This window comes from Solanum tuberosum, unplaced genomic scaffold, assembly GCF_000226075.1.
Source record: "Solanum tuberosum cultivar DM 1-3 516 R44 unplaced genomic scaffold, SolTub_3.0 scf00235, whole genome shotgun sequence".
Classification (NCBI taxonomy): Eukaryota; Viridiplantae; Streptophyta; class Magnoliopsida; order Solanales; family Solanaceae; genus Solanum; species Solanum tuberosum.
Genome location: NW_006239159.1, coordinates 795,227 through 810,662, shown reverse-complemented (window position 1 = coordinate 810,662; position 15,436 = coordinate 795,227). Strand labels below are relative to the sequence as shown.

General features: G+C 37.8%; 1 protein-coding gene across 2 annotated transcripts; it reads left to right on the top strand.

Moving 5' to 3' along the window:
• Positions 1–896: 896 nt before the first annotated feature.
• On the top strand, positions 897–15,181 carry LOC102580992 (G-type lectin S-receptor-like serine/threonine-protein kinase At4g27290). 2 transcript variants are annotated; one of them, XM_006356838.2, is made up of 7 exons: positions 897–2,245; positions 2,425–2,562; positions 2,676–2,833; positions 13,695–13,905; positions 14,057–14,288; positions 14,368–14,518; positions 14,599–15,181. In XM_006356838.2, exons 1-7 carry the CDS (start codon positions 991–993, stop codon positions 14,905–14,907), a joined length of 2,454 nt encoding a protein of 817 aa, XP_006356900.1. In that variant the 5' UTR covers positions 897–990; the 3' UTR covers positions 14,908–15,181. The 2 variants fall into 2 exon arrangements, with proteins under 2 accessions (XP_006356900.1, XP_006356899.1); XM_006356837.2 differs by having other exon boundaries at positions 898–2,245; positions 14,051–14,288.
• Positions 15,182–15,436: the final 255 nt, after the last annotated feature.

The following is a 15,436-nucleotide window of genomic DNA, read 5'->3' as shown; positions in this document are numbered from 1 at the left end:
TATATTATGTGAAATGACAAAGAAAGGAAGAAGAGAGTTCAATTCACTTACCCAAAGTATGTAAATCAGTGAAAGCACCGATTTGAATTCCTCCGACAATTACCTAAAAACTAAATATTAAAAGAGAATTTTCTCAAAATATGAAAATATATTAGATAATGTTAAAAACTAACTTTGTGAATAGATGGATTTCAACCTCCGATCCGTGAAAATTTCCAATATCCATTTCCATCATTGCATGCTCCGTATGAACTTTTAGAACTTATACACATTTTTCTTCTGTAAAAAGCAAAAAAATACAATGAAAGTAATAAGTAATCAACTAATGTATTTAGAGAAAAATGAAAATTTTATTTAATAATCATGCATTTTTGCAAAAATAATGACCATCGGCTGGCCACCTCTTTGCTACACAAATATTATATATAGCTCTCCAAATTTATTACCCTTGCAACTCTTCATTCCCCTTCTTTATTATAATTATTATAACAATAGGTGAACATTTATTAGTAGAGAGAGAATAATTAAGATTAGGAAGGAAATGAGAAGCCAACAAACGGAGAAAACAAACAAGTAGGTATATGATGATTAGCATTAGTATAATAATATAATAATATGACATATGATTATTATTTAATTAATTGGTTTTTATTACTTTTTAAATTTAATATAGGGGTATTTTCGTAATTCAACTCTTGAGGTTAAGCTCTTCCCACTTATAATAATATATGATGATGATATATCAAATCAATATAAAATTTCACAGGATGGATGACATGAGGCACCAGAATGGTGTTTTATTTCTGAGCTACTAGTTATTAAGAAAAAGAGATGTGAACATAGCAAATTCCCACGCGACTAAGTTAATATAAGAATTATCAACCTATCATTTGTTGTTAAAGTCCACGCAACAAATTGATTATGAACATCTCCATGACTCCATCTGTAAGCAAAAACAAATTCCATCTGCTAAGATAACAATAAAGACCAATGGAAGCCATAAACATACTTTTCTTGTTGTCATCCATATGGATTCTGTCGACTACTGCTCTAGATACCATACCTGTAAATCAACCTCTAACAGATGGAAGTACCATTATTTCATCTGGTGGCAAGTTTAAGTTGGAATTTTTTTCACCTGGGACATCAGGGAAAAGGTACTTAGGAATATTATTCAATAAAGTTACTGTACAGACAGTGGTATGGGTTGCAAATAGAGAAACTCCACTTAACGATACATCAAGCGCGCTAAATTTAACAAGACAAGGAATTCTTACTCTTGTGAATGGTTCTGGCAGAGTCATTTGGTCATCCAATTCCACTAGACATGTGGAAAATCCAATAGCACAACTTCTTGATTCAGGCAATCTTGTTGTTAGAGATGATTCAACTGAGAATTATCTGTGGCAGAGTTTTGACTATCCCACTGACACGGCTCTACCTGGAATGAAGCTTGGGATTGATCTGAAGACTGGTTTTCGTGGTTTCCTCAGGTCGTGGAAGAGCAGAAATGACCCCTCCAAGGGTGAGTTTAGTTGGGTATTTGATCTTCGTGGATTCCCACAACCATTTATCATGAACGGTTCCATTGAACGCTACAGGTCTGGACCGTGGAATGGTCGAGGCTTTTCTAATTCACCATCTCAGCTACCAAGTCCTGATTATAACTATACATATATATCTGATCCAGAGAAAGTTTCCTTTATGTATCAGTTAACGGACAGGTCTATCCTTGCAAGGGTAGTGATGCAAGTAAATGGGGTTGTACAACTCTCGATATGGAATAATCAAACTCAGAATTGGGATGACTATGATAGTATACCAGCTAATAACTGTGACATTTATGGACAGTGTCAGTCATATGGTTTCTGCAACAGTGGTAACACTCCAATCTGCAGATGTCCGGATAAATTTGAACCGAAAGATCCAACAGAATGGGCAAGGGGAAATTGGTCAAAAGGTTGTGTTAGAAAGACATCATTGAATTGCCAAAAGGAAGTAAAATTCTTGAAATATCCAGGCATCAAGTTTCCAGACACTCGTTTTGCTTGGTACAGTCGAGGAGTGACTCTTAATGCATGCGAGGAATTGTGCTTGAGAAACTGCTCATGTATGGCTTATGCAAATCCAGACAAAACAGGGACAAATGAAGGGTGCTTGCTTTGGTTTAATGAGCTGATGGACATCAGAGAGTTTGGTGCTAGTGGGCAAGATATCTATATAAAGTTGGACTCTTCCAAGTTAGGTACAAATCTGTTTCTTCTTCATTTTTTCATGTAAGGTTGTTAAGATTGCTACATTAAATTTTGAGTATTATTCTAGACCAAATTAAATGTCATGGAATGAGCAAGTTGAGGTTTCTCTACAAACAAAACAGATTTCCTTCTTATGAAACTGGATTACTTTATTTAATTTGATCGTCAGGTAACTCCAGTATAAAAAAGGTAAAGATATTGAGTATCAGCTTCCCAGTGGCAGCATTAGGTCTGCTCTTAGCACTATGCTTAATCTTGTACATAAGGCGAAAGATGAAGGATCAGAATCAGAAACATTTTAACAAAGGTAAACTAGAGGTTTTTGCTGCTTTTGAATTAGTGGTACCTTTTTTCTGGAGTCACATTTGGTAAATATCAGAATTTTTCTCTTTACATCTAATTAAGTCCTTAATTTGACAGGAAGAGGAACAAGAAGCTTTGAAATGTTCTGCACTAACGAAAGCAAAGATGAAGAACTAGATTTACCATTGTTTGATTTTGAAACTATATCTCATGCTACCAATAACTTTTCTCTGAGCAACAAGCTTGGAGAGGGTGGTTTTGGACCTGTTTACAAGGTAACAATGCTAACAGAAACTTTTTTCTGTTTGATCCAAACAAACTGATAAGATCAGCAGCCATGGATACTCAGCAATTGACTTAGCTGTTGTTATAGAATGTATATAGACTTGATTCCTAGTAGAATACATAGCCTTATTTAGATAGCAGATTTGTAGGAATTAGCAGATTCACAGGAATCATCTTTTATTTCTTTCCTAAGTTAGCACACAATCTATTGTATTTATACATTGCTTACCTATTGGAATAAGACACCTTCTTCCATCTGATTACATGGTATCAGAGTCTATAGGCTCGATTCATATTCAGGAATTGAGAACTCTTCTCTGTTTATTCGAGAAAGAACTGATCATTTCAGTCGTCTCCGGCGTCGCCTTCTGTTTCAGCGCATCCCGAGTTTTCTCTTGTGTTTAAAACAGCATTTGGAGAGTTTTCATTTCCAGGTTACTCTCTTCCCTGTAGCTTCTGCGAATTCAATTTGGTATTCATCTTTTGTGCTTCTGCGGCTGCACTTCTTCTAGGATTCGAATTATTGTTGGATTTGTGGGTTGCTTGTGGTGGTTATCCTTGGTTTCTTTGTTCTTTGTTGTTGCTGCTGGGATTGGGATCTGTAACTCTGGGTTACACGATCTACTGGAAATTTTCAATTTTGTTCTATTTTAAGTTGTGATATTGATTTTCTCTAAGTTTGCTGAACATTGACTTTGTGTCTCTGTGATTGGGCTGCCTGTGGGTCCCTCTTTTAGCCTTTCGGATTATTCTCTTAGATACTGTCTCTGCATTTCTCTTCATTTAACTTCTGAAGTTGAAACTAAAAATGGATGAAAGTGAGAGAGGAAGCAATCACAGAACTCAAGCAACTAATGTTGTTACTAGTCAGTCTTCTGATAATATGGCTTTGGTTTCTACGGAGAAATTTGCTCAACTTCAAAAATCATTGATGGGATCCACTTTTGTTAATGCATTTTCTGAGTCAAATAAGATATGCCTTATTACCTCTTCAAGTAAATGGGTGATTGATTCAGGTGCCACAAATCACATGACTGGTAATCCTAATATTTTTTCTAGCTTTCGACCACACAATGCACTATCTCCAATTACTGTAGCTGATGGCTCAACTTGCAATAGTGTTGGATCTGGGACTGTCAAACCAACATCCTCTATTACCTTGTCATCTGTGTTAAGTCTACCGAAGTTAGCCTTTAACTTGATTTCTGTCAGCAAAATTACTAGAGATCTGAATTGTTATATCTCGTTCTTTCCGAATTATTGTTTGTTTCGTGATCTTACGACAAATCAAGTTATTGGTAAAGGACATGTATCTGATGATCTCTATATCCTTGATGAATGGGATTCTCGATTAGTTGCCTGCTCGAGTGTCGTGTCTCCATTTGAAGCACATTGTCGATTGGGACATCCTTCTCTGCCTTTGTTGAAGAAACTTTGTCCCCAGTTTCAAAATATTCCTTCATTGGAATGTGAATCATGTCGATTTGCAAAACATCATCGCAGTTCAATGGGTCCAAGGGTTAATAAGCGAGCTGATTCAGCTTTTGAGTTAGTTCATTCTGATGTTTGGGGACCATGTCCTGTCGTTTCCAAAACAGGGCATAAGTATTTTGTCACTTTTGTGGATGATTTCTCTCGGATGACTTGGATTTATTTTATGAAGAGTCGCTCAGAAGTGTTTACCCATTTTTGTGCCTTCTGTGCTGAAATCAAAACTCAATTCAATGCTTCAGTACGTATTCTAAGGAGTGACAATGCTAAAGAATATATGTCAGAATTGTTTCAGTCATACATGAGACAAAAAGGTATTCTTCATCAGTCTTCATGTGTTGACACACCCTCCCAAAACGGCGTTGCTGAGAGAAAAAATAGGCACCTACTTGAGACAGCTCGAGCACTTTTGTTCCAAATGAAGGTCCCTAAGCAGTTTTGGGCAGATGCAGTCTTTACAGCTTGTTTTCTGATAAACCGTATGCCATCGACTGTACTTGTTGGTAATATGCCTTACGGAGTTCTTTTTCCAAACAAGTCACTATTTCCGGTAGAACCTAAGGTGTTTGGGAGCACATGCTATGTTCGAGATGTTCAACCATATGTTTCCAAGTTAGATCCCAAGGCATTAAAGTGTGTTTTTCTAGGCTATTCTCGCCTTCAGAAAGGATATCGGTGTTATTCTATAGAACTTGGCAGATATCTTGTGTCAACTGATGTGGTATTTTCAGAGACTACACCATTTTTCTATGCACCTCCCATTTCTACAAGTCAGGGGGAGGAAGATGAGTGGTTAGTCTATCAGGTTACTCATTCTGTGACAAAACAATCAGATGATGTGGCTCTCCCATCCCCTAGTTTTTCTATTGAGCAGGAATCGACTATTGTGCCTTCAACAGCTCCAGTAAGACCACCAATTGTTCATGTTTACTCGAGGAGGCAAGAGACCGAAGATACATGTCCATCACCAATTACTTCATCACCAGATCTTGATCTCCCTATTGCTCTTCGCAAAGGTACACGGACTTGTAAATCCACATATTCCATTGCTAATTTTGTTTCTTATGAACGTTTATCCTCGACATCTAGATCCTTGATTATTTCTCTAGATACTGTTTCTATACCTAAAACAGTGAGGGAGGCTTTGAATCATCCTGGATGGTCTGAAGCAATGGTTGAGGAAATTCATGCCTTAGAGGAAAACCGCACTTGGGATTTGGTGGATTTACCCAACGAAAAAGAGACCAGTGGGATGTAAGTGGGTGTTCACAGTTAAAGTTAATCCAGATGGTTCTGTGGCAAGACTTAAGGCCAGACTTGTGGCTAAAGGGTATGCTCAGACATATGGAGTGGATTATTCAGACACATTTTCTCCGGTTGCTAAACTCACTTCTATTCGCTTATTCATTTCTCTAGCTGCTTCAAAGAACTGGCCTTTACATCAGTTGGATATCAAGAATGCTTTCCTTCATGGTGATCTTCAAGAGGAAGTATATATGGAGCAACCACCTGGTTTTATTGCTCAGGGGGAGTATGGGAAAGTCTGTCATTTGAAGAAGTCATTGTATGGCTTGAAGCAGAGTCCTCGAGCTTGGTTTGGAAAGCTCAGTGAGGTAGTTCAAGAGTTTGGATTGAAAATGAGCAAATGTGATCACTCAGTTTTCTATCGGCAATCAACAGCTGGCACTATCCTTCTTGTTGTATATGTTGATGACATTATCATCACAGGAAGTGATTATATGGGCATCTCTTCTCTAAAGTCTTTTCTGCATAATAGGTTTCATACGAAAGACTTAGGTCAGTTGAGATACTTCTTGGGAGTAGAAGTAAATAGAAGTAAGAAGGGAATTTTTCTATCTCAGAGAAAGTATATTCTTGACCTACTTGCAGACACCGGGAAGTTGGCAGCCAAACCTTGTAGTACTCCAATGGTTCCCAACGTGCATCTTATGAAAGATGATAGTGATCCTTTTGATGATCCAGACAAATATAGAAGGTTAGTTGGGAAATTAAACTATCTTACTGTGACTCGTCCAGATATTGCTTTTGCGGTAAGTGTTGTAAGCCAGTTCATGTCATCGCCTACGATCAAACATTGGGAAGCTTTGGCACAAATTCTATGTTACTTGAAAAGTGCCCCTGGACTTGGAATATTGTATAGCAATCACGATCATACCCGTGTTGATTGTTTTGCAGATGCTGATTATGCTGGATCCAAAATTGATAGGAGATCGACTACTGGCTATTGTGTCTTTGTTGGAGGAAACCTAGTATCATGGAGGAGTAAAAAGCAAAGTTTTGTATCTCGATCAAGTGCAGAATCCGAGTACAGAGCTATGTCCCAATCTACATGTGAGATTATGTGGATACATCATCTTTTAATGGAAATTGACCTAAAGCATCATACACCAGCAAAACTTTGGTGTGATAATCAAGCTGCTCTTCATATTGCCTCAAATCCGGTGTATCATGAGAGAACTAAACATATTAAGGTTGACTGTCATTTTATTCGTGAGAAAATTCAGGAGAACTTGATTTCCACTGGCTATGTGAAGACAGGAGAGCAACTGGCTGATTTGCTCACAAAGGCATTGCATGGAGCTCGAGTTGACTACCTTTGTAACAAGTTGGGCATGATCAATATTTATGCTCCAACTTGAGGGGGAGTGTTATAGAATGTATATAGACTTGATTCCTAGTAGAATACATAGCCTTATTTAGATAGCAGATTTGTAGGAATTAGCAGATTCACAGGAATCATCTTTTATTTCTTTCCTAAGTTAGCACACAATCTATTGTATTTATACATTGCTTACCTATTGGAATAAGACACCTTCTTCCATCTGATTACAGCTGTAATGGCGACTTGCAAAGAAGAGATACAGATATTTTGGTGGATCGGAATGCTCAACTGGTTCCATTTTCTGGATATCCAAAGCATATATACAAAGCATGAAAATAATATCCAACCTATCTTAATTGACTTCAAATTGATAGCTAAGCAACATCTAAGGTAGGCTAATTCTAACTAACTAATATTTAACAAACTAACTACTGCTTGCTTACAATAATTGTAATTACAAATATACATATCTCAATTCCTCTAACAATAATTGTAATTACAAATATATATCCTAATACCCCCCTTAAGTTGGAGGTGAGGTTCTCAAGCCAACTTGGTGAGTACAGCAGAATGTTTGACTCCAGTTAAGGATTTGGTGAGAATGTCTGCCAAGTGACAGTCAATCTCAATGTGTGTCGTCCATTCACGGGAAACAGGATTTCTTGCTATATGTATGGCATACTGACTGTCACAGAAGATTGAAGCAGTCTAAGGAAAAGATACATTCAACTCTCTGAACAACCTGCACAACCAAGTAATCTCTCCAACCAGTTTTCAGAGGGATTAGTATTCAGCTTCTGCTGATGATAGGCAAATTGTTTCTCGATTCTTAGATTTTCATCTTATAGGTCTGTTTCCTAGAAATACAAGGTAACCACTAACTGATCTCCTAGAGTCAGGGCATGTGGCCCATTCTGAATCACAGTAACCAATTATGGTGCAGTCAGGATCATTTGAGAGAAAATGCCAAGTGTAGCATCTGTCTTGAGATACAGCCTCCTCCCCACTGGCAGGGAGACCATGTCCCAAGTATGATCAGCGTTAAGGGCTTCAAGTTCAAGTTTCATTGCTGCTTGTCAAGCAGGGAGCAATGCTGCCTTTTCATAGGAAATTGGCTCATTGTTAGTGCAAACAGTTTGAACCAAAAGCAGATTAACAGGAGCAAGAGAATTGAGGGAGACATGATTGTGGTTTGAAAAGAAGGCAATCAGAGATGAGGTACTGGGCTATTTGAAGCTACCATCGGGAGACTTAAGGTTGGCCTGGTGTAAATGTAATCCAGAAAATGTGCAGGGAGGGTGTGATGCCTGAGTGATCTTCTAAGAGTTGGTCATGATGTTCAACTGGAGCATTAGTGTAAGGCTGTGAACGATAGACAGGTGATGATGAATTGTCAATTAAAGGTTCACTATGGGAAGGCAGTGATGCTAGGGATAGGGATGATGAGGGTGAGCCACCATGTGACAGATGATTTTGATGTTAGGAAAATAAGATTTCTCTAGAGACTCCTAGATTGTAGATATTTTGTAGTAGATAAGTCTTTTGATTTAAAAATGAGTGGTGGTCAGTGAGCCACATATGTGCATAGTCTGGTGTGAAATATTTTACTTATTATATGGTTGTAATTCTCACATTTTATTTATATATAGACCTTATGTAATGAAACATCTAGAGTGAAATATAGAGCTCAAAAGAAAACTTCAGCCTTTCCTATCTTCATCTTCATCTTCAGATTTCCGTAGAAATTTACAGTTGCAATTCCTACTGTTTACATCTTGTAGCCTTGAAGTTCTTCCTTTTCTTCTTAACATGGTACCAGACCCTGTTTCCTAAGGGATCTGAATCAAATTTTGTTTGTTTGGCTCATCTACTTTCTATGTTTTCTTGTATTTGATTGCCGGAAAACTTCGTGGCACCTGAAAATCAACCAACGACGAGTCCTCCAACTTTTACCGGAGAGAATGATCACATTTGGATCATCATGAAGGCTTATCTAAAGGCTTTTAACTTATGGGAAGTTGTTGAGCTTGGAGAACCTGTTATCCAGCCATTGAAAATTAAGAAGTATAATGAGTTGGTGACTAGATCTCCAAGAGGTCTCACCTGCATACATTCAAGTCTTATGGACGCAATGTTTGCAAGGATTATGGCTTGTGAAACAGCCAAAGAGGCCTGGAATCAGTTAAAGCAGGAGTTTGAACAGAGTAAAATCTATTAGAGTCTTAACTTTGAAGAGAGTTGTATTCTTCCAAGCTGATGAAGATTGTAAACCAAATAAGAATACTTGGTGAAAACTTTCCAGATCAGAAAGTTGTAGAAAAGATCTCGGTCAGCCTTCCAGACAAATTGGAATAGAAAATCGCAGCTATTGAAGAGTCTTGTGACTTGACTACTCGTACAATGGCTGAACTGATCTCCGAATTGCAAGTCCAAGAGCAGCGGGTAACTATGAGAAGTGAAAGGATAGTAGAAGATGCCTTTCAAGCAAGGCAAAAATTCAAGCATCAAAAAGAAGGGAGAAAAGTCTGGTTGGATAAATCAGGAGAGGTAAAATCTGGTGGAAACCAAGATGATTCATCGAGAAAAGGAAAACTTCCACCTTGTGGTATTTGTAAGAAGACAAACCACTTTGAGAATAATTATTGGCAGAAGTCAAAGAGGACTCCAATTCAATGTAGATACTGGAAGAAGTATTGGCACATTGAGAGGCATTGCACGCAAAAAGCAAAATCAAAGTTGTACGTCTTCACAACAAGTGAATTTCGTGGATGATCATCAAGTTGAAAAATCAGAGGACGAGGTTTTCATTGCCTCGCACACATCACATGTTGATCGATGTAACTGGCATGTTCATAGTGCGTGCACAAGGTACATGGTGATTGATGAAATCTGCCTGTTACATTGGACAGATCTGATAGAAGTAAAGTGAAGCTTGGAAATGGTGCATTGGTGCAAGCTCACGGTAGAGGGTTAGAAAAATTTCCTACTGACCAAGGTATGAAAATTATTAAAGATGTTCTTTATGTGCCAAATTTGACTCAAAACCTGTTGAGTGTTGCTGAGATGCTTCATAAAAAATATTCTCTTAATTAAAAGGACAAACAATATGTTACTTATGATCCTAAAGGATGTGACAATTCCTTTCAGATTTCATGCTATTCTGTTGATAATTGCTCTTTCAATGTTGAATTAAATGATACTTGGATTTGGCACAAAAGGTTCGGTCATTACAATCTTAGCTCACTAGTGTATATGCAATCAAAGGGTATGGTGCTAGATGTACCCAATATTGACATGTCCAAAGATGTTTGTGAATCATGTCAATTTGGTAAAATGCATAGACGATCCTTTCATAAAGGAAGTCTTTGGAGGGCTAAGGAAAAGCTAGAGTTGGTTCATACAAATTTATGTGGACCATTGAGAACAGCTTCTTTGAGTGGAAACAAGTATTTTATTCTCTTTGTGGATGATCTAACTCGAATGACATGGGTCTACTTTCTTAGTAGCAAATCTTAAGTGTTTTCCGTTTTCAAAGAATTCAAGGTTATGGTAGAAAGGGAGAGTGATTGCCGGTTGAAGTCTATCAGATCAGATAATGGAACTGAACATACTTTGTATCAGTCAGCAAGTATTGTAAAGATTTGGGCATCCAACAATAATTCACTATTAGCTACACTCCAGAACAGAACGGGGTTTCTGAGCGGTAGAACAGAACAATAATGGAGATGGCAAGATGAATGTTGGTAGACACGAAGATGCCTAAATATTCTTGGGCCAAAGCAGTCAATACTTGTCTATTTGCCAAATAGATTACCAACTATAGCAGTCCAATGCATGATGCCATTTGAAGCATGGAAAGGTATAAAGTCGTCTACAAGACACTTGAAGGTATTTGGTTCAGTATTCTATGCACGTGTGATGCTAAAAGAGGCAAATTAGATAACAAGGCAGAACTTTGTGTTATGTTATGCTATAGTACAGGTGCAAAAGGATACAAAGTGTACAATAAGTAGCAAGAAAGTGTTTGTCAGTAGAATCTTGTAGTGAATGAGTCTATCCACTATGATTTGGATAGAGATATTATTGCCAAGGTACGAGTACTTCAGTTGCAACTCCAAATCCGCAAAAGGTGATGCTTCCTCTAGTCCTATTGCTGAAACAAAAACAATTCAAAAGTTGAATTGACTACAGGCTCTCCTGTTTTGAAGACCAAATCACTAGCTGTAGTTTATGAGCAATGCGATTTTACTCTTGTTGAACCATCCTCATTTGAAGAAGAAGCAAATCACAAAGTCTGGATTTCAGCAATGGAGGAGGAACTTTCCATGATTAATAAAAATGATACTTGGGAGTTGGTGTATAGGCCAGAACAAAAGAATGTTATTGGTGTCAAATGGGTCTATAGAACAAAGTTCAATCCAGCTGACTCCATCTTCAAGCATAAAGCTAGACATGTAGTTAAAGGCTATTCTCAGCAGCCTGGAATGGACTTTGGAGATACGTTTTCTCCAGCTGCGCAGAATGAGCCAGTAAGATATCTTGTCACTCTTGCAGCACAATACAAGTGGAAAATCTTCCATTTGGATGTCAAATCTGCATTTCTCCATGGATTGCTTGAAGAAGACATTTATATTGAACCTAAAGGTTTTACAGTTGCAGGTAAAAAGACAAGGTGTACAAGCTTAGAAAAGCTCTCCATGGTCTTAAACAAGCTCCAAGAGCTTGGTATAGTAGGCAGGATATTCATTTTCTGTCTCAAGGCTTCTACAGAAGCCTAAATGAGCCTACTCTGTACTTCAAAAGACAAGCTGATGGGATGTTGATTATGATATCAGTTTATGTCGACGATTTGATGATCACAGGTGAAAATCTTCTTGCAGTTCAAGAAGTTAAAAATTGAAATGCTAAAAACTTTTTTTGAGATGCCAATCCAGGAGAAATTAAGTTTCTCCTGGGAATGGAGATTTCTCAATCTTTTGAAGGCATTTTCTTGTCCCAAAAGAGGTATGCCTTGAATTTGTTAAAAAGGTTCAAGCTTGTTGCAGCTCCACTTGTTGTGAATGAAAAATTAATGAAGGATGATGGCGAAGAGAGGGCAGATAACCAGTTGTGCATATTGCTCCCTGGTAAGGTTCATATTTGGATTTCCAACCTTCTTAGTAGGTGCCTTATCAACCGGAGCACCATGTACACCTGTAACAGTTTTTTTTCCTTTGTTGTTAAACTTTGAGTTTTCTTGTACCTGGAATTCTGGTCAGAGTTCTGTGAATAAGAATTTTGAGAGTGATTAGATTAGATGGATGTGAAAGATAGGCATGTAATTTGTAACACTTGTCCCTGGTATGTCCTGGCAGTTTGCAGTACTCACAAAAGGGTAGACCTGCTAGGAGCATAGTTGGTTCTAAAATTGTTTTAAAAAGATCTTTTTAAAAAAATTTGTTATTCCCTGGCATTTGCATTGAGAGAGAGGTCTGTGCCATACGGAGCAGAATCAGTCTTCCATCCTGCTCAGCCTTGTGTAAGGTCTCCTTAGCACCGCAAGTGCATGCACGACTACACACTAGTTTTTAGCAGTTAAGAGTGTATAATTGCTCCCACAGTTTCTTCATTTTGGTATAATATCCAGTGCTGTCAAGTACACCTTGAGTCAAATCATTTTGGAAGTCATGACAGATGGGCCCACTTTGAGTTCGCTTCCTGTTTGTCTTGACTTTTCCTTCTTATTATGTCCTTTTGAATCAGGTACAGCTTTGTACCGTTAGTTTGAACATATTGGTCCTCCAATACCTTCCAAAGTTCAGCGGCATCACTAGCATACTTGACACTATCAGCAATGTATTTGTCAAGAGAATTCAGAATCAATGGGGTCAGACTGTCGTCGCATCAGTCTCATTGTCTGGAACTTGCAGAGGTCCGCTCTGGGCGCTTAAATTCAACATTGATAAAGCCTAATTTATTCTTAACCGAAAGGCATCACCCAGCTCTCCTTCTCCAGGATCTGTAGTCAACGCCACTGAAAGAAACTGAGACTCGCATCGCACCTGGATTATCTGATGGGTGCATGTAAATGGGACTGGTAGAATCGATACCGGAATCATTGTCCTTGTCCGTAACAGACATTGAAGAAACCTAATTGGTGAAATCAAAGCTATATTTGAAGATTTGAGAAGACAAATCAAAAAGTGGCAGACACATGAATCGCGACTTCGAGAAACAGAGCATAGCTGAATAGTTTGGGATTGTAATTGCGGAAGAAGAATTCACTGAAGATTGAGCAACATACTGTGCTCTAATACCATGATAAGATCCACAGCCATGGAAACTCAATGGAAGCTAAAACCATATCTGCTACTCTGATATTAGCTATTCGAGTCAAATCATAGGATTGAAAGCCGATTGCCACTTTCTTGCCTTGGGCATCGCATTCTGGATAACGCAATAAAAGTCTCTCTACAAATATATATCTCAATACTTTAGAAGTAAGCAAGCAAAGACAAGTAGTAGTTTAGCGAGAGTGCTTGCAATGATGAATAATTGTAATTACAAATATATATATCTCAATACTAACTGCCTAGAAAACAATTTCTGGGCCTTTAAAAAGAAAACACAAGTCTGGTAAGAAACTTATCTGTCATTTTCATATTTTAACTAAACAACAATGTCAAGCTCTAGTTTATTATTTGTCAGTCAAATATTCTGGAGAAGCTCATTCAACTAAATTGTCTTTGAAAACCTAGGGTGTACTCAAAGATGGACAAGAAATTGCAGTAAAGAGACTTTCAAGATACTCAGCACAGGGAACGGATGAGTTCAAGAATGAGGTTATCTTCATTGCTAAACTCCAACATCGGAATCTTGTGAAGCTTCTTGGTTGTTGTATACAAGCAGAAGAAAAAATGTTGGTTTATGAGTACATGCCTAACAATAGCTTGGATTGGTTCCTTTTTGGTTGGTTATCACTTCTCTCAACTCTTAACGCACTTGGATTTCATGAATCATCTCTCAAAATAGTTCAATCATCAGACGAATTTGGTATCTGTTCTATGATTTGGATATTTGAAATGATCCTATTATAAGCTCTGGTTTTTTGCAGATACAGATAGGAGGTCACTGCTTGATTGGCCTAAGTGCTTCCATATTATTAATGGAATTGCTCGCGGACTTCTCTATCTACATCAAGACTCAAGATTGCGGATAATCCACAGAGATCTTAAACCTAGCAATGTTTTGCTAGACACTGATATGAACCCGAAGATATCTGATTTTGGCATGGCAAGAAGTTTCGGAGGAAATGAGACTGGAGCCATGACAAAAAGAGTTGTTGGGACATAGTAATAATCTTCAAACCAATGAACTATTTGCAGTATACTAAAAAGATACTTACTTTGTTTATTTGACATTATCCGACAGTGGCTACATGTCTCCGGAGTATGCAGGAGAAGGAAAATTTTCAGTGAAATCAGATGTATTTAGCTTTGGAGTTCTTGTTCTAGAGATTTTAAGCAGGAAGAGAAATAGAGGGTTCTTCCATCCAGACCATAACCATAATCTTCTAGGACATGTAAGAGCACTTCTTGTCTATCTTATATGTTAAGTAATATAAAACTTATAGCATCTAACTGCATAATATCAAATATTCAGGTCTGGATCCTCTTCAAAGAAAGCAGGGTTATGGAAGTAATAGATGCACAACTAAGGCAGTCATGCAATCAGTCTGAAGTTCAAAGATCAGCCCATGTAAGTCTATTATGTGTGCAGCAGTGTCCAGAAGATAGGCCGAGTATGGCGTCAGTTGTGCTCATGTTGGGTAGTGATGGTTCACTACCCTTGCCTAAAGAGCCAGGCTTTTTCAATGGAAGAAGTCAATCCACTGAAGCAGACACTTCATCTAGCAAGCACGGTGAAACTTCTGTCAATGAATTAAGCATCACACAACTGGATGCCAGATAGGAGATAAAGTTTAAGATCATTGTTATTTCCTGTAGAGGCTACATTTGCTTAATTGTTCCTGTCATATAGCTGAATAATTATTGGTTGTTCAACATGACTAGTTGACACTTAATTTGCTGCATAACGATAAGTTCTAGCTCAGTTAAAGACATGGGGAAGTTAGTGTTTTGACGGCTTAAAATAAGATGAATCTTATCCAATTATGCATCATGAAGGTAAAACAGTATCTTCTAAGAAGCTTCTTATTGTGGAAATAACATCCAATAGCAATGTACTCCTGTGTTCCGCTTGGCACAAAGTTTAAGAAAATTGGTCAAACAATAAAAATCTGTATATTTTCCTTCAATGTTCTCTCATAGACTTGTCTGAAATATGAAATCTATGCATCAAATTAGTTCTAATCCTTGGCCTTCTAATATTAGTACCTAATCGAAAAAGAAAGATTATCTTGTAATTTGTACAAAATGTTGTGGCTTAGTGGTCAATGAAGAGAGTTGATAACCATGAGGTCTTAAGTTCAAATATCAGC

Coding starts and splice junctions, on each gene's coding strand:
- LOC102580992 (XM_006356837.2), top strand. CDS start 991: ATGGAAGCCATAAACATACTTTTCTTGTTGTCATCCATATGGATTCTG. Junction 2,563..2,675: donor TCAGAAACATTTTAACAAAG/GTAAACTAGAGG, acceptor TTAATTTGACAG/GAAGAGGAACAAGAAGCTTT. Junction 14,519..14,598: donor ACCATAATCTTCTAGGACAT/GTAAGAGCACTT, acceptor TCAAATATTCAG/GTCTGGATCCTCTTCAAAGA.